At 36.9% G+C, this 27,060-nt stretch overlaps 12 protein-coding genes and 1 non-coding gene across 13 annotated transcripts; 8 read left to right on the top strand and 5 right to left on the bottom strand.

Moving 5' to 3' along the window:
- Positions 1-718: 718 nt before the first annotated feature.
- Positions 719-1,851, top strand: PHYBLDRAFT_153575 (hypothetical protein; the record flags this gene model as incomplete). The annotated part of the gene is made up of 3 exons (XM_018433196.1): positions 719-840; positions 900-1,470; positions 1,588-1,851. 3 exons carry the CDS (start codon positions 719-721, stop codon positions 1,849-1,851), a joined length of 957 nt encoding a protein of 318 aa, XP_018283370.1.
- A 3,123-nt stretch (positions 1,852-4,974) lies between these two features.
- On the top strand, positions 4,975-5,865 carry PHYBLDRAFT_71004 (hypothetical protein; the record flags this gene model as incomplete). Its single annotated transcript, XM_018442387.1, has 1 exon — positions 4,975-5,865. One exon carries the CDS (start codon positions 4,975-4,977, stop codon positions 5,863-5,865), a length of 891 nt encoding a protein of 296 aa, XP_018283369.1.
- Positions 5,866-6,000: 135 nt separating this feature from the next.
- Positions 6,001-7,155, top strand: PHYBLDRAFT_153573 (hypothetical protein; the record flags this gene model as incomplete). The annotated part of the gene is made up of 2 exons (XM_018433195.1): positions 6,001-6,304; positions 6,347-7,155. The coding sequence occupies 2 exons, from the start codon at positions 6,001-6,003 to the stop codon at positions 7,153-7,155; spliced, it is 1,113 nt and encodes a 370-aa protein (XP_018283368.1).
- Positions 7,156-8,776: 1,621 nt separating this feature from the next.
- Positions 8,777-9,352, bottom strand: PHYBLDRAFT_153571 (hypothetical protein; the record flags this gene model as incomplete). The annotated part of the gene is made up of 2 exons (XM_018433194.1): positions 8,777-8,980; positions 9,044-9,352. The coding sequence occupies 2 exons, from the start codon at positions 9,350-9,352 to the stop codon at positions 8,777-8,779; spliced, it is 513 nt and encodes a 170-aa protein (XP_018283367.1).
- A 44-nt stretch (positions 9,353-9,396) lies between these two features.
- PHYBLDRAFT_153570 (hypothetical protein) lies at positions 9,397-10,035 on the top strand (the record flags this gene model as incomplete). Its single annotated transcript, XM_018433193.1, has 1 exon — positions 9,397-10,035. The coding sequence occupies one exon, from the start codon at positions 9,397-9,399 to the stop codon at positions 10,033-10,035; it is 639 nt and encodes a 212-aa protein (XP_018283366.1).
- Positions 10,036-10,438: 403 nt separating this feature from the next.
- Positions 10,439-11,440, top strand: PHYBLDRAFT_153569 (hypothetical protein; the record flags this gene model as incomplete). Its single annotated transcript, XM_018433192.1, has 5 exons — positions 10,439-10,625; positions 10,728-10,781; positions 10,847-11,095; positions 11,163-11,323; positions 11,390-11,440. 5 exons carry the CDS (start codon positions 10,439-10,441, stop codon positions 11,438-11,440), a joined length of 702 nt encoding a protein of 233 aa, XP_018283365.1.
- A 47-nt stretch (positions 11,441-11,487) lies between these two features.
- PHYBLDRAFT_176239 (hypothetical protein) lies at positions 11,488-12,034 on the bottom strand (the record flags this gene model as incomplete). Its single annotated transcript, XM_018437698.1, has 2 exons — positions 11,488-11,940; positions 12,008-12,034. 2 exons carry the CDS (start codon positions 12,032-12,034, stop codon positions 11,488-11,490), a joined length of 480 nt encoding a protein of 159 aa, XP_018283364.1.
- Positions 12,035-12,196: 162 nt separating this feature from the next.
- PHYBLDRAFT_153567 (hypothetical protein) lies at positions 12,197-13,779 on the bottom strand (the record flags this gene model as incomplete). Its single annotated transcript, XM_018433191.1, has 3 exons — positions 12,197-12,396; positions 13,472-13,651; positions 13,740-13,779. 3 exons carry the CDS (start codon positions 13,777-13,779, stop codon positions 12,197-12,199), a joined length of 420 nt encoding a protein of 139 aa, XP_018283363.1.
- Positions 13,356-13,428, bottom strand: PHYBLDRAFT_t303. Its single transcript has one exon. It is a non-coding gene; the product is annotated as a tRNA-Lys (tRNA).
- A 1,561-nt stretch (positions 13,780-15,340) lies between the features above and the next one.
- On the top strand, positions 15,341-16,458 carry PHYBLDRAFT_153566 (hypothetical protein; the record flags this gene model as incomplete). Its single annotated transcript, XM_018433190.1, has 3 exons — positions 15,341-15,500; positions 15,710-15,958; positions 16,007-16,458. The coding sequence occupies 3 exons, from the start codon at positions 15,341-15,343 to the stop codon at positions 16,456-16,458; spliced, it is 861 nt and encodes a 286-aa protein (XP_018283362.1).
- Positions 16,459-17,973: 1,515 nt separating this feature from the next.
- On the top strand, positions 17,974-18,852 carry PHYBLDRAFT_176237 (hypothetical protein; the record flags this gene model as incomplete). The annotated part of the gene is made up of 2 exons (XM_018437697.1): positions 17,974-18,208; positions 18,473-18,852. The coding sequence occupies 2 exons, from the start codon at positions 17,974-17,976 to the stop codon at positions 18,850-18,852; spliced, it is 615 nt and encodes a 204-aa protein (XP_018283361.1).
- A 4,358-nt stretch (positions 18,853-23,210) lies between these two features.
- On the top strand, positions 23,211-25,006 carry PHYBLDRAFT_153564 (CCHC-type zinc finger transcription factor; the record flags this gene model as incomplete). Its single annotated transcript, XM_018433189.1, has 4 exons — positions 23,211-23,280; positions 23,374-23,929; positions 24,082-24,527; positions 24,582-25,006. 4 exons carry the CDS (start codon positions 23,211-23,213, stop codon positions 25,004-25,006), a joined length of 1,497 nt encoding a protein of 498 aa, XP_018283360.1.
- Positions 25,007-25,776: 770 nt separating this feature from the next.
- Positions 25,777-26,969, bottom strand: PHYBLDRAFT_71011 (hypothetical protein; the record flags this gene model as incomplete). Its single annotated transcript, XM_018442388.1, has 5 exons — positions 25,777-25,942; positions 26,070-26,180; positions 26,208-26,248; positions 26,308-26,375; positions 26,765-26,969. 5 exons carry the CDS (start codon positions 26,967-26,969, stop codon positions 25,777-25,779), a joined length of 591 nt encoding a protein of 196 aa, XP_018283359.1.
- Positions 26,970-27,060: the final 91 nt, after the last annotated feature.

Here is a 27,060-nt window from a genome sequence, read left to right as displayed (position 1 = left end):
GATCCTCCATGCCACCATTCTTAACCTGAATCCCATGGTCCGGTATGAGAGAAGCAGAATACTCCAGATCGCAATGATCTCAGGTCCAGGTGCACCTGCCAATTTCTGGTCGTTCATGAAACCAACGATGAAAGAGCTCCTGGTGTTGGAGAGCGAAGGGATGATCGTCAAGACACCAAACGAGACCATTCGTGCCAAGGTACATGTCTTAATGGTCACTGGTGACATTCCCACCTTAGCAAAGTTGGCATGTCATTCTGGACATATGAGCAAAGACGGTTGCCGTATCTGTCATGTTGTCGGCCAATGTCCCAAGCATGGACAATACTTCAGAACTTTGCCCAGCACCAATATCTGTACACTGGAAAGTTTCCAGAATTTTTCCCAGGCCAGTGCATCCAGCCGCAAAGGGTTAAACGGACAATCCCCCCTGGCAACATTGAAGGTATTCTCTGGACCATTGTTTTTTGCCCTCAATGAGATGCATGGACTTTGCCATGGAATAAGCAAGCAAGTCTGGGGTTTGGTTTCTGGTACCTACGGAACAGACCATTGTTTTGCTCTTTCTTCTGGTGTTCGGAAGGAGATCGGTACAGCAATGTACAAAACAAGAAATACCATCCCTACATCCTTCCATGGCGATTGGAGAGATGTATACAAGAACCCCGGGTCGTTCAAGGCCGTCGATTGAGCAGACTTTCTTCTGTTCGTCGTCCCTATGCTGGTGGCAGAGCGTATTGGAGATGCAACTGCCCGGAACGCGTTACTTGGCTTGGTTCAACCATGTAACCTACTCATGAGCTGGGAGTTATCAGCAGAGGAACAAACCTCTATCAAAAGGTATATTTTAGTAAAAGCTATGTGTTATTCTATTATTTATTCTAACTATTTTTCTTCAGTAAACTTGAAATATGGAACATGTACCTGGAATCGCTGCTTACAAGTGGAAAAATCAAAATCAATATTTTCACTATAAACCAGCATCTTCTTCAGCACTATCCTCTCATGATTGACGCATATGGCCCACCTCATGCATATAGTGCCAGATCCGTGGAACAGGCAATTGGTGAATACTTAAGGGCTATCAAGAGTAATTCTGCTATAAATGTTAACACTGGCAATATAATGCTTGGCTTAGCACAAATACAACAAGCAGAGGCCGGAGCCACTGTCATGATTACAGAAGAAAGAACAGCACGACACTTACAATATGAAGATTCCACTGCTGGTTGGCCATTGACAGATGAGGGTGAGCGTGTTGGTGCTGGGTCTGATATTGAGTTCTGGGGGCCTTTGAGAAATAGAACGATCCGAGATAGTTTTGAAGGCATTTCTTGTCTTTCAGAACTTCTTGAAGACTTCTACGAATCAAAGGGGGAAGAGTGTAGTATGATTGAAGCAGCTATACAAACTAGCCGCAAGGCATTTGTCAATGGTTGTGTGATTGACTCTGCACTCGACCAAAATTGTGTAAGGGAGGCACATAACATCAGATTACAGATTCAGGTTGATGAAAACCGAAACATAAATTCTGCATACTCCCCAGTTTACAAGGATTTCTTCGGAAAAGTTGTTGTCTTCTTTTAGCACAAGCTCAACAACAAGAGATGGCCACTTGCTCTTGTAGAGATTGCGGCAGTCCGTTTGGTAAATGGTATACCAGTTGTTAACAATGGGCAAATGAAGCCAAAGGTAGTTCACCTGGCAGATGTCAAAGAATTGGTTGGTTTGGTGAAGTTGGACGCGACTATAAATACAACAACAACAACAACAACAACAACAACATACATAGTGTGGTCAGAGCTTAACTGCGGCTCAAAATTGTCACTTGGTTCTCTTGCAGACCTATAATTTGTTTTTTTTTTGTAATACATTTTTTTTTCAAATTGTCTTAACATATTTTATTGTCTCAGCAGAAAGTTTAGATATTTTCTTCTCTTTTTCTTCTGACTTTTAATAGTCATCAAATGCGATCTACATTTACTAAAAATGTAAAGTCTGTAGTTAAAGCTTACTTTTGTCTATCAGGAGATTTAATTTTAGGTGGTCAATTTGCTTTTTGTCAACCTTTTCAAAAAACAGAGATTTTCTAGTTTCAAATTGGATTTTTAGTGATTTTTTAATTATTATAGGCCGAAAACATAGTCACAAAAGCAAAAAACTGCCATTTTTTCCCATAGTGTACTAACACTTTTTAATAACATATGAAGCTTACATATTAATATTATTTTCTAATATATATTTTTAGAGCAAAAAAATTCTTTAAAGCTATTAAATATGTTACATAAAAGTAAGCACTATATTATTATGTCTATTTATTTATTTTCTCTCTAACATTGATATATTTATAGAAACCAGTAATAATTAAAGATCGTCTAGTCTATATTGAAGTACTCAAAACACATGAAATGCTTTTGGAATAAAGGGTTTTTACTACATACCCTGCAGTAGCCAAATAATATTATGTCTTTTTTGCAAGTTCCAATAGACGGGTTTTAAGTAGTATTACTATCATATAATAAAACATAAATTGAAGCAAAATCTTATTCAATTCAATTCATTCCAATTCATTTTAATTCAATTCAATAAATGGTTTATTTAATATGGCAAATAAAAAGCGAAATGATATACTAGTATTGGATACAGTAGAGCAAAAAAAAGGGGGGGCGTGAAAGGAAACCAAAAAAAACCAAAAAAAAGGAGTGAACCTCGGTCTTTTAAAAAAAAAAGTGGAAACTGTGCCTCTAATCGTGCTATACAGACTCATATCCACTATTTTTTATTATGTAAAAAATGGCAGTTATGCTACCAAAGTGGTAACACGTTGCCACTTTTTTAACCATAGTGACGTTTTATTTTTAGATAAAAGTATAGAGAAAAGAAAAGTTATATCTGAAAAAAAAACAATAATAATAATAGAATGTGTTGGACCAAAAACATATCAGGAAGTCTAGTGAATACAAGACTGCTTTCAGTTTTGAGAATTTAAACTTATTGATTACAAGTGCCAGAAAAAAAATACCAGATTGAGACTTAACAAGACAACAATCCAGATTGGAAATGATGTCAGAGTTGAAATCGTAAATAGAAATTCTTAAGTAAGATATCCAATCGGTTATTCCTTTTAATGTATACCCTCAATGTTATATGAATTGATTTTTTATTTTGTTAACTAAGACATATTATATTGCCTTCCATAAAAATAAAACCAATATGTTTTGAGTGAAATAATTAGATTAGATAGTTTCACTTTTAAGAAATCTGTATACATATTTCAAGATTTATATCAATAAAAAACAATTCAATTCTTTATATTTCTATCTGTTCCTATTTATTTACAACGTTCTAGTTGGTGGTGATTTATTATCAAAACTTATATAAGTTAAAATAATAGAAAGATATACCCAGTTCAGACTTGACAACTGTCAGACATTCTTTTGATAAATCCATAAAAGCTGAAAATGGTTAACTGCAGTACCTCTTTATGCACAGTAACATTTTCCTGAGTATTAACCACAATATAATGACTCTTCTTTTATTTAAATATAATATAAGAACTACTGTGGATAATGAGCAGTATTAGTTTAGCAAATTATATAAGACAATTCAATTCATATTAATAAAACGTGTCAGAGTCAACATTGGTGAACAAAATTAGTAGTTATAAGTAATCAGTAAGAGTTGACTTTTTAGAATAAAAGATCTTTACTCTGTCAATTGGTCTTTCATATATGTTTTAGATGTTTAAAATAGTGAACGTACTTGTAGAAAATATTATTTGAAAACATGCATCTAAGACATATTATTGTAGCTATTCTTTTAGCCAGAAATCAATTATCATTTTGTATAAATAGTCAAGCAATATATTTAATAAAAAGTATCTTTGATTCAACCTAAAAACTATTCATAAACTAGACAATCCCTTGTGGTATTGATTCTGCGACTTAGTTACAAGTGCAAAAAAAGAAATAATAGATTGAAACTTGACAAAAGTATCTTTTATCTTCTCATTGATTTTACATATACTCCTTGATCCCTAGTAGGTTTGACCTTTTGACTTTGTTGTCAAGTCTCGATCTGGTATTTCTTTTCTGGCACTTGTAACTAAGTCGCAGAATTAATACCACTGTGAATCGTTAAGTTTTTATGAATAGTTCTTAGATAAGAATAAAGATGATTTTTATTAAATGTAATTCTTGACTATTTATACAAAATGATTGTTGTTTTATGGCTAAAAGAATAGCTATGATAATATGTTTTAGATGGTAGTTATCCAGTAATATCTCTACAAGTATATCCCTCATCTCCATCATCTAAAACATAGTCAAAAGACCAATTGGCAAAGTCAAGATCTTTTATCCTAAGCAGTCAACTGTTACTAATTGCTTATAACTTCCGATTTTGGTCACTGATGTCAACTCTGACATTGTTATAGTAAAAGGAAGACCAACCCAGATTGGGAACAACACAAAGACATTAGAGAGATTTGTGCAAGTTTGTTTTACTAATCTCTTTTCCAATGTACTAAAATGGACAGAAATTTCTTACCAATTTTCTGAAGTTTCATTTCCATATTAAGATGCACGTCACGGTCGGAGAATATATTGAGACTAAAATCACAAAAAAGTCTTTATTCAATATTATATGGCTTATAAAAACAATTTTTTTCTTTGCATGAATAACACATCTCTTTAATTTTTAAAAATGTCACAAAATATTTGTATAAACAATTTAATAAATGCAGCTATTGCGTATGCATCAGCAATGCAGATTAATGAACAGATCGAAAATAAAAACAACTGGCTTCAGGAAGAAGGTGACCGTAGACTCATTAGATTACGTGAGGCAGAACCACTTGATATTAGACTGTTGGAGAATAGCAAGTGTCAATTTCTCACCCTTTTCTCCATTAAAAATAGTTTTATGGAAATTCATATAACTGATACGAGTTAATACCAATTAACGTTTTCTGACATGAGTACCCTTGAGGGATTGAACCCACAGGACAGGGCACACACATTATGGCAAGGTAACCCACCTTACCGTGCCCAGTCTACAACACTACGTCCAAAGAACAAATCTTTGCACATCTTCACTGCTCCCAACTTTGACAAGAATATGATTGTGGATCTTGCATCCACTGCATGGGCTAGTACCATCCATCCAATGAGTGTTTTGTTTAATCTTGGAAAACTCGTTCCTGCAAGGGACATGGATGATGTTCTCTCTGACCGTGTAGGCTGGATGACCTCTCTCACTCTCCGTTATACTTGCTCAAAAGACCTTCTGGCAGAAGCCTTCTTTACTGACCCTTCCTCCCGCACCAAAGCAACGTCCAATGGGTTGACCTATCAGAACACCCGAATCATTGCTACACCAAGATTGCCTTCTAACAGCCACATTGTTAAGGTTAATCTTTACCATATTAACACCTGCGATCCTAGCACAGATCTACTTGAGCCCATCGAAAATGCATTCCGGCCTTTTGGCAAAATCGTTCAGCTGAGAGCTTATCTCTCATACCGTGGTACTTTCCGTGGCAAAGCCACTATCTATTTAGACACCTCTAGACAAGATGAAGTCCGCAGTCTCCCAAGCCGTCTCTACCTTGGTGGGTCTCTTTCCTGCCTTGCTGAGCTCTGCTCCACCAATATCACACCTGTGTGTGGATACTGCCAAGAGGAAGGGCATTATCTATGCTCCTGCACAAAACGTCCTCCCCGCGCACCTTGCTGCCAACAATGCAGTGTTCTTGGTCATGTCATAGACAGTTGCGAGTGCCCCACTCATCCAGACAATATTGAAGCCGAGCGGGCTATCCAAGAGCAGCAGCAGATTGCACTTGCTGATACTGCGCCCCTTTGAGCACACCAATACTCGGTCGCTATGATAGAGACACCCGTTTCACCAGTCACTTCATCAACCTTGACTCCTACCCATGCTTCACCCATTCTCAACCCACCTGCTACACACACAATATGTCACCATTCCATATCAGTGATGAATACTCGCGCCATGACGACCAGAAACCGGACCCCACACAATGACAATCCCCTAATTCCATTTGATACAACTATGTATGATCTGACTGGCCATGGGCTCAATGCCAGCAAGCACTCACCAGGTGCCCGAGGCCTACATAGTCACAATGATGGCATTAACCCAGCAATTTACACTGATGACAAACTTCGACAATCTCTTTTTAGGGCCACTCTCCGGACTCGCGCCCAAGGTGCATTCCCGTACACTGATCTGGATGGTAACACACCTATGACTGATGGAACTGAAAAGTCTGACCGCTCAGGTCAGCCAAGTTCATAAATGGCTGTACAACATCTTCGCATAGGAACCTTGAATGTTCGAGGTCTCCTCTCTACCATCAATAACCCGCAATCCCCAAAACTTCTTTACATCCGACACCTTCGTACCCTTTCCCCTTCCCTTTCATTACTTGCTCTCCAAGAGACTCATTTACTCCCTATATATCACTCATCTATTCACCTTACATTCCAAGCACAAGCCAGCCTATGGACCCCACATTGCGGCCTCGTCTCTTTCGATCCCCTCCTCCAATTATCTCAACTGCATGTTTCTCCTGACAACTGTGCACTCGTTGTCAAGATTACACATACCAATCATTGTGTTAATCCTTTTGTAGTTGTGGTTATTTATGCACCCAACATTCCTTCCCACCGGCATACTTTCTTCTCCTCATTAGCACGCACTCTCCCTACTGTCATTCCTTCCCTGCCTGCCTTTATTCTGGGGGACTTTAACTGTGATCTTAGCCATCGTTGCAGCCATCCACCGGACTGGAAAGGATACATTCAGAGTAATTGCGTGGATGCCATCACTAATTTTTCTTCACCCCCGTTACCCACTTTCCACAGCTCTCGCACCCGCACACGCATCAACTACATTTTCTGTCCACACAGCATTGTTACCAAACGCCCTGATGTAACATTTATCAAGCCTTTATGGACTGACCACTGCCTTCTTGCGGTCTCCATTCCTTTCTCTCGCCCACCAGGTCCTGGAGTCTGGAGGTTTAATACGCAATATCTCCTGCATGATGAATTTGATGCTCTCATTACCGACTTTCTGGATAAGGCCAACTCTTTTCTCTCTCCTGACATGTCTCCCAGTTCTTGGTGAGATCATATTAAGCATGCTATCAAACAGCTCGCCCTAATGTACTCTAAACGAGTTCACCGTCAACTCCGAAATCAGGAACATCATCTTCATCGTGCTCGAAATGAACTTGCAATTCATACTCATTCTCCTCAACTTCTCCACATTGAACATGAGCTCGCCACCATACAATTGTCTCGGGCCTCCACCTTGGCTGCCAGATCTGGTACTAAATGGTGTGAAGCTGGCAAGACTTCTTCGAAATATTTCTTTCATGTGCTCAAACAGCGAGCCGCTGCAAAAACTATCTCCTCTCTTGTCGACCCTGTCACTGGTGCGATCTACACCTCTCCCGCCGATTTGCTTGGCCATACTTGCTCTTTCTACCAATCTCTTTACTCACTGGAACCCATTGACTATCCTGCTGCACACTCTCTTATCAACAAATTCCCACCTTCTGCCTGTCTGTCTTCCACTGACTCTGCCTACCTCATTGCTGATGTCACCTTGGATGACATTCTGTCTGTCCTTAAAGCCACCCCCATCAACTCTAGTCCTGGGATGGATGGTTTGCCCTACCCATTATGGGCTCGGCTCTTCTGTCACCCAATGGTCCAAAATCTTGCAGTTCAAGTCTATAATAATGCATTGCATGATGTTTTTCCTCCATCTTGGCTGGAAACCATACTTGTTCTCCTACCAAAAGCCGGCGACACTACCTCTCTCTGCAACTGGCGACCCATATCTCTTATAAACTGTGACGCCAAGTTGTTCACCAAAATGCTTACATCCCATTTGCAATATGGTATTGGCACACTCATAACACCATTCTAAACGGGTTTTATGGCAGATTGGTTTATTGCTGACAATGTTTTGCTGACACGCCTTGCCATGTCACATGCACAAATAACCCAAGACCCATGTGTTGCCCTTCTTTTGGATCAGGAGAAGGCCTATGACCGTGTCCACCCTGCATATCTTCGTCTTGTCCTGGCCAGAGCCAGTTTCCCCACAATTTTTGTTGACTCCGTCTGTGGTCTCTTCTTTTCTACTCAAATTCATGTGAATGTGAATAGGCACATATCTTCTTCTTTTCTACAAAGCCGGGGGCTATGTCAAGGTGATTCTCTCTCTCCCTTGCTGTTTAACCTGGCCTTCGAATCTTTGCTTAGATCCATTCTTGCTTCTCCTGCCATCCATGGTTTCCGATTTCTGGTTCTGCCATCTCTCTCATCGTCCTCTCCTGAGCTCTCACCACCTCCACTCAAACTTCTTGCTTATGCCGATGACCTTCTCGCCTTTCTTTCTCTGCTTGCCAAGATGAGTGGTCTACTCAATCTTTTGCGTATATTTGGCTTAGCCTCTAATGCGAAAGTCAATCTTCATAAGACAGTTGCTGTTGCTATGTCTGGACAATTTCATCCGGATTGGGGCCCTGTATTGGATGCTGCTGATATTCACAGTCGACATGACCATCACTCCGCCACTGCCATCCGTTACCTAGGCTTCCCATTGAGCTCACATCCATCCTAGCTTGAGACCTTCCATGCGGCTTTACTGGTCAAGATTAGGAACCATTGCACGCTACTTTCTCAAAGATGCTTGTCCATTCGTGGTAAAAGTATTGTGGCAAACTCACTTCTTCTCAGCTCAGTATGGCATATGCTATACGTGACTCCTGCACTGCTATCTTTCTTTGCTGCCATTCGCACTCATATTCGCTTGTTTCTGTGACTGGGTTTTGGTAGCCCTGGCTGGCCGCTTCTCTGTCTGCCACGCAAATCAGACGGTTTGGGCCTGATTGATCCTGATCATCAACAATGAGCTCTTCAATTGCGCTGGATTCTCCCTATCTTGCATTCTCACTCTTTTTCTTCTACTTCCTTTATACTGTCATACCTCGAATTTATACTTCCTCTAAACTTTCGCGCGCCTTCTGCCAGTATTGCACTTTTGTTTCCCTGTAGTAGTGCAACTTGCCCGACTTCACTTCTTCCACTGCATCGCACTTGTACCTCACTTCTTCCAGCTTCTCTCCCATCCAACTTGCAATTGCCGCCAACTGTGGTCCAACACTTCCCATTAACTTCAATATGGATGAACGTGCCACCCTTTGTTGACTCTTCTCTGAACCTGAAAATAATTCTGGTTTCTGATGCATTTTCTCTGGAGACTGATGACCGTCTTGTCTGCAAGGTTCATGGTATATTTTCTCGGGCATGTAATTGTATCGGTCATTTCTTCCAACAGATTGATTCTGGCAGGATGGTCCTCTGTCCTTGGTTTATCTCTTGCCTTGAACATCGACCTTTTACTGACACCCCTTCCCCCGATCTTTCCTCACTTCTTTCTTTGGTACAGTTGGACAGCACTAGTTTGGGTAAAGCTAGCACCAGATCTCTTCAACGCCATCTTCACCTGCAAGTGCCCTCATCTCTAAATTTGTCTGTCCAATGGCGTAAATTCTGGTCTGTCGCTATCCCCCACCACTGTCGCACAGTCTGGTGTAAAATGCTTTGGGATAGAACGCCAACCCGAAAACGTCTCAATCTATTTATACCTCGACGCTTCCTCAGCTCATCTTGCATCTTTTGTCAAGATGCTACTGAAGATCAGTATCACTTTTTCTTTGGCTGTTCTATCAATCAGCAGGTGTGGAACGTCATTCTCTCTCACTTTTGCCTGGCCTGGAACCTTGCTGAAATCTGCCTTCTCCTTACCAGAGGCAGCTTCCCACCACGTTCCTCCCATCAAGGCCTTTGGATTATCCTTTCCGCTGTCACTGCTAAAGCGATTTGGAGTGCTCATTGGAAATTTGTTTTTGATGACCAACCCTTTCTGTCAGGCGTTGTGGCACAGAAAGCGTCCACTGTAATAGAAAAACACATCAGTACACTAGCTTAAGTATTTCCTGTCTAATTTCCTCTCCTGTTTCATTCCGTTTTTTTTTCTTATATTTTCGTATTTCCTCCCCCTTGTTTCTCTATGTCTTATCTGTTCAATTAAGTCCACTTTGATGGCATTTTAAAAGCTGCACGCAGAGCGTGACAGCAGATCAATAAAATACTAAAAAAAAAAGTGTCAATTTCTCTTTTGGTTTACATACTTCCAGATATAATCAACAGTGTATTTCAAGCTAAGAGATTTCAATAGTATATATATATATATATATATCTATAAAAAGCATACCCAGATCCAATCAATTGCTATAGTAATTGATTTAGGGGAGAGGGTACATTTCCATGATGAGACCTGATCCCATTTCTCTTTGCCAACCACGACTGTACTTGCCATTCTACTTAGTCGAATGGCATACTCTGCTAGATTAAATGAGCTAGCAATGGTTTTTGGCAAAGATAAAGATACTCTTAGTATCATTTTTAATAGCATGTTAGATAAGCTCATGCAGAAATTTGGATCTGGTCTTTACTTTGATCAAAATCAATTTTGCAAGGAAAACCTCCAAATCTTCAGTGAAGCAATTCACACCCATAGTAAAGGCGACTTGTACTCCACTGAATTTTTCAAAACTTATATTATTGTCTCTTGATTGTATGAAAAAGATGCTCCTATAGATAATTGTGTTGGGTTTTTAGACGGAACCTTTCATAAGACAACAAGGCCAGGAGATTTTCAACAGATAGTATTTAGTGGGCATCATGTGAGCTAAAAATTTTAGTACCTTGTTATCTTTGTTTTTTGTTTATTAATTTAGTGCATATGTTTGTTTATAGACACCATGGATTAAGATATCAAGCTGTGGTGACACCAGATGGGATTACGTCTTCATTTTATGGCCCAATTGTTGGTAGACATCACGATTTGTTTGTTTACAAAAAGAGTAGACTGGAAGATAGAATGCAAGAAATGTTTGACTTCAGAGGCCAGAGTGGCTCTTGCTATTGTCTGTATGGAGACAGAGCATACACAAACTCCCAGCATATCAAGTGCCCATTTAGTTGGTGTAAGTCCTGTAAACTTACTCACTTTAATGTAAACATGTTATTTAATCTTAATAAGATGTGTTTTAGTTACACAAGACACCTACCAGAGATTTGTAAATGATAGAATGTCAAAAGTGCATGTCGTAGTAGAAAATGAGTTTGCTCATGTTGCGAATCTTTTTGCATTTGTCAAATATCCACAATCCCAGCAAATGTTTCTTAGCCCTGTTGGAACCTACTATATTGTAGTAATACTTTTAAAAAATTTCTATACTTGCTGTAATGGAGGAAATCAGACTAACATAAGATTTAAGGTTGCTTCTCCTATACTGGAGGAGTATGTTATTGGTCTATTGAGAAACTAATACATATATTTTGTTTTCTTAATTTATTTATTCAAAAAAAAACAGGATCAAAGTGAGGGTTGATGGGTTATTGCAGCAAGGAGTTGTTGAAGCATGTCATTCATATTCATAACAGCACCCGCCAACCACTCCAATGTGTCTGCAATCCTGTTGTTGCTTTTCTCAATCGAGTCCAGCTTGTCCTCCATGTGATAAGCAGAATCAAGCTGCTTATACTTGACTTCAGTGTCGATAACGTTTTCCATCTCATCTTTGAAGTTCTTCAAAAAGAACAGCACATTTCCCCCTTTTGTAAATTGCTTTTCAGCACCAGAATTTGATGGGCCTGTACTTTCCACATTGACTCTTCTTTTTTTCAAAGCAGGGGCTGCACTCTGATGGGTGATTGAGTGCACCCCACCTGCAACATTCTTGACCAACGTCTTGGCTTGTTTATTCTTCTGTATCTCCACCTGCTTGGTGGCATCCTTTTTATTGTCCTCGTCTTTCAAATCTCTCTCCTTTGTAAGAAAAAGTTTGTTAAACAACAGGTATTGTATAATGTATGTAATATTGTATTTAACTTACCAAATTGATAAGCTCACCAACAAGCATATGAAGCTCTGAGAAAAGCTCGTTGCTGCCACTTGACTATCTTTCTTTATTCTCCTTCTTGTTATATATTTCTATCAAGTGCTTATGCCGATTCTTGACAGTGTTGAGCAAAACACCTTTGACATCTTCGTCACCATTATTCACAGCAGTTCTCACTTCTTCTCAAAGTTTTCCTCTTCTTCCAAGATTGGGGTTCCATGGGTGCTTGGCTAACAAGGCGTCAACCAATGCAAGATCCCTTTTCTCAGTGAAGGACCTATTCTTTCTGCCAGTTTTGCTGTTCTGATCAGCTTTTGGGGACTTGGGTGTTTTTTCAGATGCTTCTGCTGTAAATTGAATAATGTTCATTGTTTCAGGTATGGCTTTGTAAAAGATGTGTATAAGAAGAATAAGAAAAAAGTTAAAAGCAGCATTATATATAGTTTTCCAGATATTAACAAAAAATATTATTTTGAATTCACTAAACCATTATATTCTGCAAAACAAGTTATGATACTCTTTATAGAACTTCTGCTGCGCTTCTTTGCATAAGCTACTTAGTTATTTACATCTTTATTAAGGAAGATACATCTCTATTTTGATTTTCTTTTTATTTATTTTGAGTAAACATATTTCAAGCCTCTAACATCCAGGCAGTCCCAATGTAAAGGCAGTTTAGTAAGGATAAAATAACTTTCAATGATTGGCTAAAGACATTTTGTAACGCCCAAACTGGGCTTACAAAATTTTTGGAACAGGTGCCCTTTTGACAAAATCTTTTTTGGAAGTATGAAACAAATTATTCCTTTTTAGGCGGGCAATTTCCTTTTTAGTTTTGTTAAAAAAAATTGCACAAACCTCCCTATTATCAAAACTTATACAAGTTAAAATAATAGAAAGATACACCCAGTCGAGACTTGACAAATGTCCGACACTGTGTCAAGTCTCGATCTGGTATTTCTTTTCTGGCACTTGTAACTAAGTTGCAGAATCAATACCACTGGGGATCGTCAAGTTTATGAATAGTTTTTAGATAAGAATAAAGATGCTTTTTATTAAATGTATTTCTTGACTATTTATACAAAATGATAATTGATTTCTGACTAAAAGAATAGCTATAATAATATGTCTTAGATGCTTGTTGTCCAGTAATATCTTCTACAAGTATATTTACCATCTTAAACATTTAAAACATATGTGAAAGACTAATTGGCAAAGTCAAGATCTTTTATCCTAAAAAGTCAACCATTACTGGTTGCTTGTAAATCCTGATTTTGGTTACTGATGTTAACTCTGACACTGCATCACAAAACTTAAGCATTACAAAATGTAATAATAGAACAGCCCAACGGGGGGGTCGAACCCCCAACCTTGAGATTAAGAGTCTCACGCTCTACCGATTGAGCTAGCCGGGCATGTTACTTTATCACGTGTGTTGTAAACAAATTTGGCTTTAACCCATTTCTGGTGAGGGATACCGGACGGTGGATTCCTTCAGTGATTTGGTCTGGCAGTGAGCTGTGACGGGTGGTACCAGACTCGTGGGTGTTGACGTCGACGGTGAGTCGACCGAGTGACGTGTCTCGAGGGACAAGAGTGGTCCCCCAGGTTTCTTGGGAAATCTTGCTCCCAATACCCCTATACCTAAACCACTAATATAATCTCATTCCTTAAAATTAATCATTGTCACCTCAGAAACACCTGTCACCCACTAAAAACATTATACCTCTTTCCCCTAATTTTATATACTTCTTCATTGCCAACATTTATTTATACTATTTTTTATTACATTTTATTAGATTCTATTATTATATTATTATTATATTTTTTACTTTATTTTACTACATCGTTATTACATTATTACTTTACTTCTATTCTACCTCACTATATTTTTACTTTATCTTTGTTCAATTATTATATTTTTACTATACTTTTATTTTACTCTCTTTATATTTTCTATTCTACTTCTACTATCAACACCAGTTATATGTAGTAAAAATTTTCACTTGACTTTCTTTTCTTTTCCTCAAAAAATTATTTTAACTAAATATTTTCGTTTATAAAAGGAATAACCTTATCAATCAATAAAATTATCATTCTATTCTTGATCTTATTTTTTTTGTCTACTATTATCATTATTTTTCATTCATACACAGTGTCCTTGTTCTTTAGAGTGTTGTCTGTCGATTTTGATATATTTTGTTCCTCTGTTTTCCCTTTTCTGTTTTTTTTCAGACTTTGTTGTTGTCACAATTTCCATTTTAATCTTCTCCCTATTTTTCTACCTGCCTGTCACCAATTCTTACATGTAAAATTACCCATTCTTTTCCATTCTTATTGTATTCTTCTTCTTGTATTTCGTAATTCACATTACATTTATTTGCCAAGTGATACTGTTAAAATTCACAACAAACAAATACATCATGCGTCACGGATAACACAAGTGTTGTAGAATGTTTCAGCATCGACCAAAAATGTATATTTGTTTGATGTGACGTCAACTTATGGACAGACTATTAAGTTATGGACAGTGCAAAGTTGTGACTCCATCTCCAGACATGACAAAATCCGATTTCTTGGATTTATTTTCTCTCTCCCTTTTTTTCTATTTTTTCCTTGATTTTTATTTCCCTTTTAGCTTGCTTCCCTTTGCATTGCACTTGTTTCTTTACACTTCTTGATATTATTTCTTTAGTATGCTTCCCGAGAGTTCATATTTTTTAGTAGTTTGATTAATTTTATCTTTGATTATTTTTGATTATTTCCTTTTGTGATTATGCCCAAAGACCTGTACACTCTTCTAAATAATCATTATTTAGTATAAGATGTATCTAAATTGTCACCTTGTACGCAGTTGTCAATTAGTATATAAGAGAGACATTTTTATCTCAATAAAATACATTCAGTTTTCCTCTATATTTCTTTTGAACATTGTCACTGAGCTTGAGCTATTGTCCTGTGGGAAATACTAAGTTGCACACTGTTAGGATCTACAAGTACTGTCTCACTGTTTGTCTGTTTGTCTGCTTGTCTATTTATCTGTTTGTCTGTTTGTCTGTTTGTCTGTTTGTTTGTTTGTCTATTTGTCTGTTTGTCTGTTTGTCCATCTGTCTGTTGTCCATATATCTGTTTCTATCTATTTCAAGTCCCGTTCATTGTCTAAATTCCTTCTTGTTGGATTGTCCTGAGCGAAATCACAAGAATATAACTATACATATAATATATATTATATTTCTGACTAGTTGCACCACACTTCATAACTCAACACGTGTCACTGATCGCAAGTATACAGTACTATTTACACACAAACATGTAAACACTGCTGCAATGCTTAACCATGATAGATTTCTTCAGGCCCTCCAGTTCTTGCACTCTCATGTTGCTATCCCAGTTGGTCACTTCTTTTGTGAGGAAGGGTGGATCAGTGAAGATGAAATACTCACACGCACCACTCTTACCAATGCCACTGGTGGGTCTTCGTTCAAATGTCAGTGCAGCTCATCAATCACTATGTCTGAATGAGTACCCTAAACATTGGATTATGGAATGCTAATGGTCTGCAACCCAGAGTCATTCAAGATACCCTTCAACACTGTCAATTCTTACATATACTCTTTATTACCAAAACATAGCTCCTCTCTCCCTTCCGTCTCCCCACATTGTGGTCACAAATCCACTTATATAATTCTCCTGTAGCTGGCACCTATAGGAGCTCTATGGGTGTTTCTGTTCTCCTCCCACCTCACTGTCCTTATTCTGTCACTCAAATACCTATGCCTTTAAAATATGTTTTGGCTGTCAAAATTGGCTCACTCAGAATTGTATGCTTATATCTTCCACCAAATATGCCTACTCACAATGTCCTACATGTACTTTCTTCCATTCCTTTAACACATGATACCATTCTTTGTGGTGACTTCAATGCAAGATTTGGCTCTGTTACTGGTGACTATGCATCAAATTCTTGTGGACTGGCACTATGTTCTTAGATAGAAGAGAGATCTCTATCAGTTGTAAATGCAGATCTTGCACCTTGCATACCAACATATACTTCTTTCCACAACAACTATGAAATCAGCAGTATGATTGACCTCTTTATAACTAATATACCACTCATCAATCCTTCTCTTCATATTGCTACTGACTTGTCCCTTGGATCAGATCATTGCCTTTTATCACTTTCCTTTACCTATGACCTACAGCACTCTACCAATATGCTATCACTATTACACAAGACATGGAACCTCTCACGCCTCACTGAACCTGATGTCCATGCTCTTTATGCTCATATCTTCAATCAAAACTCAACCTCTCTACTTTCCACATTGCAAGACATTGTACAGAATCCGCCACTCACTAGACCCAACATTGATGCTATCACTGATGAGTTCATTTCACTCATTTATAACTCACTAAATAGCTCAATTGGACATCGGCCCTCTTGACCAAAACATTGGAAATCCTTCTGGAATGTGGCATTGCAAACAGCAGCAGACCATCATAACAAATGTTACAAAAAATGGCGTCTAGCAATAGGTATTGACAAAGTTGTTTGGTGGACTAAACACATACATGCACAGACCAAATTCCGATCCCAAGTTCAGCAAGTCAAACGTCAGTCTTAGCATGTATTTTGTCAATCCATGGAACGTGATTTCAGCAAAGTCACTTCAAAGATAAAGCAACTAAAACGACGTAGACAACCACAGCACACCTTTCAAAATAATGATGGACCAGCCGTAGCAGCAGCAACAATGTGTGATCATTTAGCAACAGTATACAGTAGACAAATACTTCCAGTAACTCGACCAGCACCACCACTGACCACCTCTAACAGTGTGCCTTTTGCCTCTGATGACTCTCTATTTAACTCATCAATTGTGGAGGAATTCATGCAATTTATGCCTAACTGCAAGGCACCAGGGCCTGACCATATTAGAGCTGAAATGCTGAAACCTGTCAAAACCCATATCTCCCCTATTATTGTTTTGTTGTTTATAGTTTGCTGGCAATGGTCATATGTTCCAAGTTTGTGGTGCCAAGCACAAGTCTTTCCTATCTTCAAGAAGGGTAGTCCAACTGACCCAGCTAACTACCAGCCAATCTCCTTGACCTCTGTTCTGCGTAAGCTTTTTGAAATGTGTATAGCCCCCCAATTGCACAAGTACTCTCCTCCTTTGCATGTGGCTCAAGGTGGTTTTCGTCTTCGTCGTGGTGCTCTAGATCAAGCTCTCTGCCTTCATTATCTGATGAAAGCCCATTATCACTGTCATAAGCACTACCCTGTAGTTGTATTTCTGGATATCAAGACTGCCTATGATACTGTAGATCGACGAATCATCTGGCATGCTCTTCAAAAACGTTATACTCCTGCACTTTTGGGTCACTTGGTTAACGTGTTTGACAATGTTTCTATCTCTGTTCTATTGGATAACTTTTCATCGCACTCGTTTTCACCTGCCACTGGAGTTCTCCAAGGTTCTGTTCTCAGCCCACATTTGTATTCAATATATATCAACTCCCTGCCCCCATTGCTCTGCACAGTTGCTCAATCACATACTACTACCTATGTTCCCTTACCATCTCCTACCTCATTGGATGCATACAATGCTCTTCTTGCTCCTTCAGGTGTGAATGGCTTTGGACATGTCTCTTTCTCAACGCCCATCAATTCTCTGCTTTTTGCAGACAATGTGGCTATTTTTGGCTCTCTCTCAGATGTTCAGGTCATGTTGGATCTTGCAGCAGAACACTCCCTTTCTCTTGGGTACTGATGGAGCCCTACAAAATGCAAAGTTATATATCCCAAAACATGGGTAAGTTCTCCAGTTCCACTTCTTCTGTATGGTCAAGTCTTTCCTGCCACTGATCAGTTCATTTATCTGGGTGTCCCCTTTGCCAATAAGGGTATTTCTTCCAAATCCATTGCCACACATAGACGTTCTGGTACACTTGCTACAATGGCAACACTAAACTCTGTTGGGGCTTGTCGGTCTGGTTTTTCTCTGCTGCTCAGTTCACAACTGTACAAGACTTTTGTTTGCCCAAAGTTTGAATATGATTTGGCTATTTCCATTCTGCTGAAGCAAGATATTAAAGTTCTGGAGTCCATTCAAGATAAGTGTCTTTGCATGATTGTTGGGGGGCATGCCATGTTCTCCACAATTGTGTTGAAGCACATCTGCAATCTACCAAGTATAAAGTTTTGTGCAAATGTTCTCATAGCCAAATTTTGTATCAGATGACGCTTTCTGTCTGGCCAGTGCCTTCTGTCTCTTTTACACCATCATCATACCATCTATTCTTCACTTGTCTCCTTGGGAAAAACCAACCTTCTGTCACATCTTCTTTCAACACTCAAACTTCAAAGCCCTAGTGCAGTAAAAAACCATTTTGAAAGCATTAGAGAAGCTGGATTTGCAATCTTCCTCCAGTCTAATACACAAGTTCTCATTTAAGCATGCTGCCCAGTTCTTGGAGTTGATCCAATTTTGTTTCTGTCAGCCTCACGTGTGGAACGTGGCCGTTTGATTCGTTGGAGAATGGGATGGTTACCAGGTAAACCAAAGGAATGTTCTTATAGATCTGATCACACCTCATGCTGCCATTCGTTGTATTGTCCACTTGTTCCTTCAGCACTATTTGAACAGTTGCCTCAACCAGATCATGTCCAGATACCCCGCATTGATTTTGCCATTACATCCTTGCCTTTATCATCTCAAGAACTACGACCTGTCTACTGGATACCACTGATGACTATTCTCTGGCACACAGATGTTATATGTAATCCTGATGGTGACTATTCATATGAAACTGAACATGGTACTCTTTGGATATAATTTAGACTTTTTTCTTTTCTTTCATAGCTCTCTACTTTTCATTTTTCTTTACTCTCTTCATCTCTCTTCTTTTTTGTCCTTCTCTGTCGGAAAAGTTCTTTGTTCTGAAATTTTGTCTTATCCCTTTCACTGTTACAACTATTTTCACAGCTGCAAAGTAGAGAGCAGGTTCAGCCATCAAAGCTAGTATGATTTGATCTTCTCTTTCACCTCTCTTTTTTTTGTCTTTTGTGATCCTTTGGGACTTTTTTATATCTTTTTTTTGTACTTTGGAGGCTATATAATCTATAGATTGCCAGCAATATCTCCTTTACTAAAAATAATCTTTAACCTGAGCTAGCCAGACACTTCTCTATTGTCACGTGTTGTAAGCAAGTCTGGCGTTTATTCATGTTGTGATGTCTGGTACCAGAAGATCAGTCTGCTCGGTGGGTTTGTCCAGCGGTTTGTCATGACATGTCATCCCAGTTATGAGAGGGTGACGTCAACAGTTTGTTGATGTGGCGCTGTGCCCTCAGTGGTAAGAGGAGATTTTTCTGTGCATAGGGAAAATCTTGTTTCCATTCCCTGTTCCTTCTACACACAATACTTTTTCCTTTTTTCTTGTTAACTTATTTGTCTACATTGTACTCATTTGAAATCATGGTCACTCATGCTAGTAACATTCCTCTTCTACAATGCACACAATTCATCTTGCCAACATCTCTGTGCAACATCAGTATTTTTATTATTATATTTTTACCGTATCTTTATTCATATATTTTATCCTTGTCATATCAATTACTCATCATTCCATTTTTACTATCTTTATTTTTCCAAACTTCTATTATCAATTCTAAATCTCGTTGACTATAAAAGAGAAGCAATTTCATTTAATAAAATATTATTTTTTGCTCCAATTCAGTATCTTTTTCTTGTTTTCTTTTTGTGATTTATATCATCTTGTAATATAACATATTGGTTCCTTGGTTTTAGGAAGGTTGTTTGTTGGTTTCGATCTCCTTGTCAGTTATTACATTTCTGTTTCATCATTCTCTTTTCATACACATTTCCCTATCTCTTGCTTTTAACAACGATTCTATCAGTTGTTCTCTCTTTTCTTATCTGTCAACTATTGCTGCTTGCTGCCTTTTACTGTATCTGTCTTCCGTTCTATTCTATTATCATTGTATTTTATTTGCCAAGTGATCCGTTACAATCTACAACAAACCTAACACATTACACATCACTTTTGACACAGGGTGTTGTAAGAATGGTCAGCTCTCAACAAAATTTCGGCTGTCTGGCAGTGCGGTGACATTTCAGAATTCTTTGTAATTCTAGAAAAATTATATTCTATTATTTTTTTATTTTCCAACAGCAGCCGAGACAAGATAGAAAGCAATTTTTCTACTTGTAGACCAAAACACTAATAAGTACAACAAAAAAACATCATCTTGTCAACAATAACTTTACTCAACCACACATCATATCTTATTTTCTTGCTATATTTAACTGAACGAATCAACTTGGAATTAACATTATTTTTATTATATTTTCTTTACAAGTATAATTATGTTCATGATTATGACTGAATAATTATTTTATTTTATTTGTACTTAATAATAGTAAAAAACAAATCACATTTAATAGATTGTCAATTATACAACTTTTTATTATATTTTCAATAATTTTATTTATTTAATTATTCAACAAGTCAATTGCAAAACTATAAATATCACAATACTTGTATTTAATAAACATTGACTTTTCTTCATCTTATTTTCTGACAACAAGTTTTCTTAATATTTAACGCTGTTGATATTTGACTTATTTGATTATCTGAGTATATTGAGTCAAGTCTATTGAGATTGATCAATAGTACTGTTTTTCTCTTATTGATATTATTATCTTTAATTCTACATTCTCTTTTGAGTTTATCTTTTTCTCTCTTGTAAAAAAGAGAGATTATTTCACATCTAAAAACCCATACAAACCTTGAAAAACAGTGATAATATATTATCTGTCAACGTTTACCACAAATACAAGCACCACAGATGTCACTTTGACATGTGGTATGGTTATATTGTCAGCCGCAGTCCAAAAACCATATCCTACCAAGTTCAGACATTCTTTTGAAAGCCCCTTTTTAATTTTTTCTTCAAAATTTTAATTTCTTTCTTTTATTTTCACAAAATCGCCTTTTTCCAAAAACCAATTTTCTGAAAATGAAAATCTTTTCCCCTTTATTTTTCCCAAAATTGTTTTCTCTCTTTTCTTTTTATTTTATTCCTGCGCACTAAATCTGACGCTTCCTCTCAAACACTACTTTACCAAAATTGTTAACTAAATAGATTTTCCCTTTATTTATAACATACTTCTTTCCGATATTTTTCTTTTCTTGTAGTTATATATTATAACTTCATCTATTTCTTCTTTTATGACAAAATATTTATATAATTATTTTTCTTTATATTTTTATTTACAATTATATCATCGAGTTTTATCTAGCCTACTTTTGTCATATATTTTATCCATAAAGTAGTATAAATATCTCTCTAAAAGCAATCAATAAACAACTGTCAAATTTTTCTGATACAAAGTTTTATTTAAGATGATGTCTATTATTTCTGATATCTCTTTGTGAAATTTCTTCTGTTTTATTTATTTTTCTGCCAAGTCTTCGTGGAAGATTGACCATCCCCTTTTATTTTATTATTTTGTCCCGATTTTTCTCTTTTATTTTTCTCTTAGTAAATTTACCATAGTAAATTTCCTTTTTGTTAAATTTTTTACTCTAGTAAACATTTTCTTTCCTGTACTTAACTCTTTAGAATTATTATTATTTACTTCTTTTCTTTTAGTTTAACTATTTTTCTAATCATTCAAATTACTTATACTCTTACTTTAGTGTTAGTTTCCCTTTTAATTTCTTCAACTGGTCTGTTTGGTAACAAAGAGACTATTTTCTTACCCTAATTTATCTGATATCAAACCCAATTCTTCAATTTCTCTTTTCAATTTCTCTTCTTATATACATTTGTCTTTTCTTGTACATCTTCTACACACAAGCAAATACCACATGCAACATCTTTGATGCAGTATGTTGTGGCTTTTATTGGCCGCAGTACCAGTCCCTTTTTCAATTGATTTCAATCTTTTTAATCAGTCACAAAGTCTCAAAACCCCAATTATAATTTTATATTTTAATTTTAATTTTAATTTTATTTGTATTATTTTTATTTCATATTCTAAAATTTTGACTTCTCGTTATTTTTCTTTTTATTCTTTTTCTAATTTTCTGAAAACAAATTTCCCTTCCCTTTATTCTTTCTCAAAATTAGTTTCTACCTCCTTTCATTTTTCTTACTTTTCTTACACACTAAATGTGATATTTTCCTCTCAACTCTACTTTACCAAAATTGTTAACTGTAGTTTTTCTATTTCTTTATAACATACTTCTTCTCAATATTTTCTATTCTCTGTAGTTATGTATTACAACTTCATTTATTGTTCTTTCATAACAAATCTTGATTACAATTATTTTATCTATCTTCTTTATCACAATTATTTTCTAGACATCAGTACAATCTATTATTGCCATAAACTTTATCCAAGAAGTAGTATAACTAACTCTTCAAAATCAATTAATAAACAATTGTCAAATTGTTCTGATACAAAAGTTTTTTCTAAAGATGCTGTATACTTTCTCTGATCTCTCTTGTAAATTTTTCTTCCATTTACTGTTTTTCTTTGTCACGTCTTTGTAGAAGATTGAACATTTTCTATTATTTTTCTATTATTTTTCTTCCCCTCAAATTTTTACGATTTTTATTTTATTGAATTTTCCCTTTATTTTTCATTTTAAAATTATCTTAGAGATTCTCTTAGTTAATTTTCAATCTTTTATTCTCTAAATACTTCCTTTAACTTAGTTTATTTTACATTAGCATTATTCATTTTCTTTTGCTAGTTCTATATATTCTTTTCTTTCTGAAAGTTCTTCTATTTTTCCCTTCTAGAAGTAGTTTCTCTTATTTATTTTACATCTTTATATAATCGTTTCCCAATTTAAATAACCCTATCTCATTACGGAATTCAATTCTTATTATTACCCTTACCTTGCTTTTCTTGTACATACCATACACACAACAAAGTACTACACGCATCATATTGATGAATAGAGTGGGATTCGAAGTCAACTTATCCCGAAAAATGAATGTGTTGTACTATGTACTCAATCAAACATGGTCAACAGAAAAAACAAGATCAATTCAACTAAATTCTTGGCCAATCCCAAGCCTTTCCAAGGCGGTAGCAAGGGCAAGTGTGCAATAGCATGATTCAAGAGCATAGACCATTTGCGTCAGGCCGTTGATATGAATGACAGCAAGGCTCTTCTGGTGGTGGCATCTTATCTTCAAGCTGCAGCTGAACTCTGGTGGGACAGTATCAAAGAAAACACCAAGACATGAGATCAGTTTTACAAGATTTCCTATTCCTGTTTTGTCTCACACCAATTGGACAATGTTTGCTGAAAAGAGATACAAAATACAAGACAACAGCATGACAAGTCAGTGAATAACTTTGTTTACAAACTGAGAGAACTTTTTACCCTGGTCAAGATTGATAACGAGTCCTTCAAGATCCACAGTCTTCTCCAGGCAATTGATCCACAAGTTGCATACGAGTTAGAACAGAGAGACAATATGCCTAAAACTTTTGAAAGTGTTAGTGAAAAGGCACGTAAGCTAGAGCTGGTAAAATCAAAATATGCATGTAATTTGGTTGATTGGCAGTTGGTTATATTTGGTTCTTCTACGTCAGATGACAGCAATGTTTCTACTTTACAAGACTTGGTCAAGGAATTCAAGACTCTCAAGGTTCACGTTGTCAAACAACCAAGGTCATTTTTTCAAACTCATACTCAGTCTCAGCCAACTTCTTTAGGTCATTCCTCAGGTCATTCTCAGGGTCAGTTTTCTCAACCTCAGGTCAAAGCAAAGCTGAAGGGTGTTTGTTGGAAGTGCAGATCGGAAGACCATATGTCTAACACTTGCCCCCAAAAGAATGAGCAGGAGAAAGGCAGCAGTCAACAGTGAGCAAGAGTCCTATTGACTATAACAGCAAGCAATCATCTCAACGACCAGTCACAACAACTGGTCAATTGGCAACTGAAATCAATTTGGTGGAGGGTGTTGAAGTTTTTACAGCACAAAAAAGAACTTAATCCAAAGCAACTTCTTCTAGGCAGCCATCTACCAGGAAGAAGGGCAAGGCAGTTGAGATTCCTATTGGTCCTCCTCTTTTGTTAGCAATGGAAGGTGTTGAACGCTCAGATGTTTCTTTGGTTCCTCCTGATTATTCAATAGTCCCTCCTGGTTCTTCGATGGGTCCCTCTGGTGTTTCTATGGTTTCTCCTGGTAGGTCAATGACTCTCTATGATATTTCTCCAGTTCCGCCAGGCACTTCGATGGTTCCACCTGGTTGGTCTGCAGTTTCTCATGGAGTAGGTCTGACTCCCCCTGTAGTCAAGAGGAAACGTAAGTTATCTCATTCTCTGCCTGTCGAGTTTTGTTGGAAGGACTTTTGGTTTCAATTGAAGGAGCTAGACGCTGGACTCAGTATGGCTGATTGGGTTGCTCTGGATCGTTCTCTTGGAAGAGACATGCGGTATGAACTGTATTATCTATACAGTCGAAAGATTAAAAAACCAATTGTTCAAGTCAATATCATTTTCTGAGAATTAGATGATGAGGAAGACTCTCTTGACGAAGTTTTGGAGGGCTCTGAGTCAGAAAATTCTGATTATCTGTCAGATGAAGGTTCTTTTGGTACTGGTACATCTGACTCCAAAGGCTATGCAAGCAACAATACCATCTACCACTATCCCTACAGTCACAGAATCATGAGTAACAGCAAGCCATTAAAAGAGTCAGTGGTGATCAATGGTCAGGTTGTACAAGCAATCTTTGATTCCAGAGCAAGTGTGTCCATCATCAGTAAGAAACTGGCAAACAAGTTGAATCTTCAAGCAAATGGCAATCAAATCCTAATTTCCGCATTGCACAAGGAATCCTGTGGTCCCTTTGAGATAACTACTGATGTTTCAATCCAAATCATTGGGAAGTTGAGACCAGAACACATGTGCATTTTAAATAATAATACTGAGTGAGTATTGTTTGGGCACAAGCATGGTCTTAGACAGCGTCTCTTCAATTTGTAATTGGAGAAAGACACAGGGTAGAATACTTTCTTTTTAAAAAAATTGAAAATCAGATCTTTTTGTGTAACAGTTTTACTAAGCTTTTTTGAGCAGAATTCAACTTTTTGAAGTGTATTAAGAAAGCTTGAAACTGACAAAATACATTATTATTTTTGATAAAGATTGTTAAGGAGAATTGTGTAAAAGATATTATGAAATAATAATATTAAATACAAAGATATAATGATCATATTATATTAACTTTAAAAGCATAAGAGAAAACATTTATTGAAGAATTGTATAAAATTATAAAAAAAAGACTAAATTAGATGGAAAGTATTAAATATATATGTATGTATGTATGTGTTGGATGTTTTTTTAGAAAGTAATGCTACTATCAGCAATTCTTTTTGCAAGTTCATTTAAAGATATCTTTAAATCATGGCACTTATTCTCAACAAGCAGGGCAACTTATTCTGTCAAATGTCTTTCTCTAGCAAGCCATTCCATCTCATTGTATATATGAGCTCTTCTGCTAAAGAATTGTGATTCTATTCTGTTATCACTGTGGATTCTCCACTTTGCCCTGAAGTTCTGTTCAAGAAACCTAATTTATGGGCTCCCAGATATTCCAACAGATTATTTGCGCCACATATTTGTTACAGTTAGAATTTTTCGGCTCATTTTATAATATGATGGTACCTATTCATTGTTGTTTGAATATGTAACTCGGGTAGAGCTTAAGGGAGCAGACGGGACAGACAGGACTGAGGAACCAAGGGAAGCAGAAGTAACAGAGAGAACAGAAGGAGCAGTGTAGCCAGAGGACGAGGGAGATTGTGTCTGTAAAACATTTCCAAGGCATTATCAGATTTGAGAAGGATAATTGCATAGATGAAACGAAGCCTGTAAAAAGGTTTCAACTAGTACATTTCTAGTCTCTAGGCCTACACTTCTGGCATTTGCAAATTCAAAATGGTTTTGGGCTTGCATTGTATTGAAGGAGATGATCATTGCATCAAATCCGACTCACATAGCAGCAGCTATCTCTAGTGCAACAACTTGAATATGGTTGCTCACTTGAAACTTCTTGGTTGATTCACCAATGGCACCAGAAAATTGTGCTTCAAACTCTTGGTATAGGCTTGCTGAAAATATTTCACTTATTTACAAGTAATGATTTGGGTACTTCTTTTGCAAAACCACAGAGTCCTATTTTTATAAATTATTAAAGAGAATCATTTATCTAAGCACTATTGCTATTTTCTTACCTGAAGAAAAACGATTTTTAAATAGGCCGAAAGATCCAAAAAATTGAGACCAGCAATGTCATCTTCAACTTTTTTCTTATGAAATTTAGCTTTCTATGATTCAATGCTTGGGAATATAATTTGTTGCAACTCGATTGGGGGAATGATGGTAGCACGGTCAAGGAAATAGTCTCCTCTGTGAATAGAAAACCTGGCTAGAATTTTGATTGCATCAACAGGAAGACCAGAAAGATAATATCCCACCATTTGGTCCTATCCCCATCTACCGACTTGTCTCTGTTGATCACTGGAGACGTCTTGATTGGATACAATGTTGATAGCACTCTTTCAATTGATATGGATAACCTTAGATAAACTGATCCCAACTACTTCAAATGCCAACTTGTATGCTTTTGATTGCTCATCGTAACTCATTGGTTTGCTTTCGTTATGGCCGGGAAACAAGTAGCTGTTGTACCATGTTTTGCGTATAGAAAAATCAACAAACGATTTGTTTTCATGGTGAAATTCGGAAAAAAATGTTGAGCTAGTGCATCAACAGGACATAATTCTTCATTGGCATGGCAAAGAGCAGATCTGTATTGGATTTTTCTATCCTTGTTGGTTTTTCTATATGTAATTGTAGCTACTAATGTAACACATGGAGAAATACACTGACCCATATTTAATTTAACTATTTTTTAAAATCCTGATTTTTCCAACAAAAATATGCAACTTCTTTACAGTTTTTTATCATTTTAACATATAGCTAGA

Source organism: Phycomyces blakesleeanus (assembly GCF_001638985.1).
Source record: "Phycomyces blakesleeanus NRRL 1555(-) unplaced genomic scaffold PHYBLscaffold_46, whole genome shotgun sequence".
Taxonomy (NCBI): Eukaryota; Fungi; Mucoromycota; class Mucoromycetes; order Mucorales; family Phycomycetaceae; genus Phycomyces; species Phycomyces blakesleeanus.
Note: the sequence above shows the minus strand (reverse complement) of the source record. Positions and strands in the feature narration are given on the sequence as shown.